The 5,496-nt window shown below is 29.9% G+C and overlaps 1 protein-coding gene across 1 annotated transcript; it reads left to right on the top strand.

Annotated features, from left to right (window-relative positions):
• Positions 1-47: 47 nt before the first annotated feature.
• Positions 48-4,253, top strand: LOC136968987 (E3 ubiquitin-protein ligase SMURF2-like; the record flags this gene model as incomplete). The annotated part of the gene is made up of 4 exons (XM_067263056.1): positions 48-337; positions 2,557-2,735; positions 2,811-2,948; positions 4,190-4,253. Coding segments are annotated over exons 1-4 (468 nt in total), but the record flags the coding sequence as incomplete, so codon positions are not given.
• Positions 4,254-5,496: the final 1,243 nt, after the last annotated feature.

The raw sequence follows: 5,496 nt of genomic DNA, 5'->3' as shown, positions 1-5,496 counted from the left end.
GTTGTTTTTAAAAATTTTGATAAGTTTAGATAAAGGAAAAGCTGTTTGACAAATTTGTAATTGCAATTTAAAATTAGCAGGTAACCCACCTGTTTTCAAATTGACTTTAAAACAGTTTAGTCTCAGGTTATTCACAGGAAATTATAGTAATATAATTGAGTGATTAAATTAGAAATTACATTTTTTCGTTCTAATTTGAGTGACAAATGTTTTGCTTTACAGAGAATGGCTGTATTTGCTCTCACATGAAATGCTTAATCCTTACTATGGTTTATTTCAATATACAAGAGATGATATATACACTTTACAGATTAATCCAGATTCTTCAGTTAATCCTGTAAGTATATTTAAATATTATATAATCATATATGATTGTTTTCTAGACAAATGTTATGTATATCTTCAAATAAAAACAATTCCAACAATGCTAAGAAAGCATTTTTACTAATAGATTTTTTTCAATTAGCATTATTATTACTCTATACACAGTTTCTACATAAATATTTATCTAGGGACAGAAGAGATTTTTCCAGCTTTGATTAATTGTATGAATGTAGTTCATGCTAAAATAATCAAAGGGAATCAAGATGATTTAGCATAACATACAAATAGTCTGTGACTGTAAAGGATAAAGTCAGCATTGCAGAAACTTTATACAAAAAAGTAACATTTCTTTTGTTAGAAAACATGTTCAGCAGCAATATAAAGATGAAGATGGTTGAGCATGACATTTTGGTTGGCACATAGCATTCCTTGTATCATCATTTTATAGGTCTGTTGTATGCATTTCTCCCAGTTTTGCCAATTTCACCTGGCATTATTGAGTATGCATCATACACTGATTCTTTTAGATTACCTCATAGGAAAGATTCATGAGTCAAATCTGGGAAATTTGTTGGCATGTTGTCCCATCCAGCTGCTGCCTTACTGCTCTGCAAGCCACTGATGTATGTCTCTAGGAATGAGATGTCATGTCATTGTGCTGATACTGAACCCATGCTGCATAGCACCAAAATTGCCATTTGGCAATATTTTTATTAAAGTGGCAATAAAAACCTTAGTCTGCTTATTTCAACATTCAGCATAAAATTGAATCACAAAGCCTGCTTCTTAAAAAACAGCAGAATGTCTAGCTCCCATGCATCACACATCTAGTGATTTCATGATGTCATGTGGTAAGTTTGGGTAGGAAAGTAAAAAGTGTCATTGAGAATCGAAGGCAGTTTTCATGCAATACTGCCTAGCATTTCCAGATTGAGGATTTTTATCAATTGATAGAAAATTTGGGGATTTTTTGATCTTTTTTCAATAAACTAAAACACACAAATTTTGACATGACAGAACTTCTTGATTGCAATGTTTGAATACAATGCAGTATTTCAATGTGTCATTTGGAATTATTCATTAAAAAATTATTCCTATTTTTAAGTGACAACTTAACATGTTACTTTTGCTTTTCAGACTTCAAACTGATAAGGCTACCAGCACCTGCATTACTTAGTAAGCAAAACTAAGTGATTTTTTTAAAAAGTTTTCCAGAGTGACCTCTGTATCAAACCTGCTATATCAAAACATCTAGAAGCTGGAACTGAGATAACTAATAATTACTTAGTGCACTAACACTTCTTCCAGCACTTTTCTTAATAATACAGACTTGGTAGGCTTAATTTATATATGATATAGGGAAAAGAAAGTGGCTGTAATATAGGATATTAATTTTGTAATTTTTTTTTGTTTGATCCAATTTTGAAATTTGAATGAATTGTTTGAAGCTAATTTAAAACTTTCAAATTTAAATTCCAAACATTTCAAATTTCATTAGATGTCAGCCAGTTTAAACTTTCTGAATGTGTAAAATATGTCACTAGCTATTTAAAAATTTTATTGAATTTTTGGAAGCTCAATTGAATTTTTTCTTTTTCATATACCTGATGAGACAGTTGAAGAGGCCAAAAAACATTAATATTATTAAGAAAATAACTGCTGGAAGAAGTGTTAAAACCTGCTATAGTTGTGCCAATGAAAAATTATCAAGTCATTTCTCTACTGCCATGTTTAGGATGTTCAGATATTTGTCATTATTCAGAATGTCATCAATGAATATGGGACCTAGAAGCTGCTCACCCAAAATCCATATTAGACATTTAGGTATTGCCTCACTTGGTATTACCTGAATAGTGCCAGGCTCTGCCCATTGTGATGGTTATACACTATTTTGAAGGGAAAACAGTATCTCATCGGTCCATAAAATGTGCTGAAGGAGTTGTGGTCTGTTAAGCTGTAACTTTAACATCATATTGCATCACTAAATCACTGTGTTGCATCTTTTGTATGTTGTGCTTATTGCAGATAGCAGCTATATGGCTGCATCATAGTAACATAATAACCAGTGTATTTGTGTGCAGTCAATAATCTAATCTAACCAGTGCCAGAAAGATCTCTTTTGCCCCTGGATAGATGTTTAAGTGGAAACCTTGTATATCTATTTCAATTGATTAAATTTAATTCTTCTTGTTTGACATAACTCATATAAATTAATTTAAATTCTGATTACAGGAACATTTGTCGTACTTTCATTTTGTTGGAAGAGTAATTGGAATTGCTGTATTTCATGGACATTACATTGATGGAGGTTTTACACTTCCATTTTATAAAATGTTGTTGAATAAACCTATTACCTTGGATGATATAGAAGCTGTTGATCCTGAATTACACAGAAGTTTGCAGTGGATGCTGTATGTTGTATTAATGGAATAATATATTTTAATTTATTACAAATAATTATTAAAAAGAATTTTTTATTTGTTTAGTGAAAACGATATTACTTCAGTATTTGATACTAACTTCTCAGTTGAACATGATGCATTTGGTCAGTTACAAGTGCATGAATTAAAGCCAAATGGAAGAGAGATTCCTGTGACAGAAGAAAATAAAAGAGAATATGTTAGGTAAAATTAAATATCATTCAAAATTATTTGCTTAAAGTATAGAATTTTGTAATAATTATTTTGATGCCTGAATTAGAATAATTAATAAATATTTATTATTATAATAATTAAAGAGCTTTTGATTATTTGAATTAAATCTTTTTTATAGGATGTTTATTTATGCAATCATTATAAGTTAGTTAAGTCTGTTTGATGATACTGAAGTAGAATTTTATCATATTTAATAATTTGTCAGGTTTATAATTGATCATATTTATTGTAAGAATTTTTAAAGAATATATATGTTTGCATAAATTATAGTCTTTTTAAAATCAATTTTTTCAGGATAATTATCATATATTATTATACTATAAAGGAATTGAAAATGCAATATTTTATAACGTTAATATTGCATATTACAGATTTCTATAGTACAATGTGTATACAAAAACCAAGTTCAATTATTCAGAAAGTAATTGGCTTTGATGTTAAATTAGTACAGTTGACTCATCTTGAAACAAACACTAAAAAAGCATTGCCCTACAAAATACCATTGTCACAGCATTAATTTTCATGTGATGAAGTGAACAAAAGTTTTACTGGAATTTGTTAAAGTGAACTTTAAATTACCTTCATAACCCCAAGAAATAACCCTGTTTCTAATAATGGTTATTTTTTACACTTTTCACATAAACAATAAAAAGTGGTACTGTAATAAATGTTCCATTTTGAGTAGAAGATTTTGTTCTCCTAGTAAGCAAAGATGGGTTCAATATTTGATTGTAGAGCAATTCAAACAACTGGTTTTAGTGGATCATTCTACTGTACTCAGCAAATGGGGTTAAAATTTAAGGACATCCATCCCTTTAAATGGTTGTGGTTCTGTACAAACACTTGCTAATTTGCATATCAGGGAGTGCATACAGTTATACTAAATTTGACTACTATGCATTAAATTTAGTTCCTTTTTTACTCTTTTGGCACCAAGAAAAAAGGAGTTGCTGCTTTGACTACATACATGCTACATGCTATCATTAATGTAACTAACTCATACATCACAAAAATTATCTCAGAAGTTGGAAAAGGATATGAATATTCACAGACATCTGTATTGGTTCCAGCAGATAGATTTACTGTAAAAATCAACCAAACTAATGTTTTCAATCACTTTTATAGATTATCTTCAGGTTTTTATTTTTTTTTTTAATATTTACTATATTATATGGAAAGCTACAATAATTTACTGATAAACTTTGTTTTAGATTGTATGTAAACTACAGATTTATGAGAGGTATTGAACAGCAGTTTCTATGCCATACAAAAAGGGTATAATAAAAAATTTATTAAATATACACAAAACTTTCCATAATGCAATAGGAGATAAACTAGAATTTTTTTTATAAAGTTGTAACACAGCTATTAATGACTAGTGATTGAGGTGACAAAATTTACAATGTTGTGTTAAAGTTCACTACCATCAGAGGTAATATAACAAAGCTTGCCATGCTTGCAATAGGTTAATATTTTCTTCACTATTAATGCAACTTCCCCTGAGTAGTGCTTTATAAATTTCGATAGCTTTGATATTTCTTAGCTATTGTATATTAAAGATGATGTGTAGGAGCTTAGTCTCGTTCCAAAATGGGGACACCCTGGGCTTGCTAGCATATTGGGCCAGAGCAGTGTTGTTATTCATTTTTGAGATGCTCTATACAGGCTTTCTTATTCTGGTTGTTAATGATCTATTAGTCAAACCTTTGTAGTCAAGATTTTGATCGAACTATGGTATCTAGTAATGGAATTTTACACCTGGGACCTGTCTATAGGAGTAGGCTAAGTTGATTTATTCTCATCATTTGTTTGTAAGTCTTTGAAAGATGTTGGTTATGCCTGTGACTTTGTGGATTTTAGATTTGTTATTTTTTTAAATGTGCAAGGCTTGAAAGATACTTATGTTTTGCTGTGTGTGTGATATAGTGATATAGTTAGTTTTCCTACAAGAGAAACCCAACTATATTCTCTTTATTACGAAATGTCCAAAGACCCTGTTACAGGCAAAATTTATCTGGGTATATTCCATCCCATTATGGACAACAGATTCAACAAGAAATAGGTCGTACATGGAGCAATGGCTCTATCTCTTAGCATGCATATCAAGATGCACCAGGTTATTCTATCGCAAAAGAGCCTGTTGACCACAGCATTAGCAAACATTTGCAACCAAAAGTGATGAACAGGTACAGTACTTCTCAATCAAACAAGTCTAATACACCCAATTAGGAACTGGACCAATCTGAAACATCTGAGAAACTACAAATTTACAAAGCTACTTTTTGAGATGCTAAGACATTCTCTAAAGTATGGAGATCATCTTTAAACTACACCTAAAATTTTAAGTTTTATTTTAAAAAAATATTTGGTTGTGTCATTTTTGACATTTTTTGTTTAGTTGTTTCATTATATATAGCAACTTTATTATTTACATTTATATGTGCTATATTGGGTTCTTGTTTTTTTTTAAGATTAGAGTACTTTTTGTGCATTTTAATTTTAACTTACTTTTATATTA

Source organism: Centruroides vittatus, unplaced genomic scaffold, assembly GCF_030686945.1.
Source record: "Centruroides vittatus isolate TY-2023 unplaced genomic scaffold, ASM3068694v2 contig_1671, whole genome shotgun sequence".
In the NCBI taxonomy this organism is placed as follows: Eukaryota; Metazoa; Arthropoda; class Arachnida; order Scorpiones; family Buthidae; genus Centruroides; species Centruroides vittatus.
The sequence above is the reverse complement of the archived record's forward strand: the minus strand, read 5'-3'. Positions and strand labels throughout refer to the sequence as shown.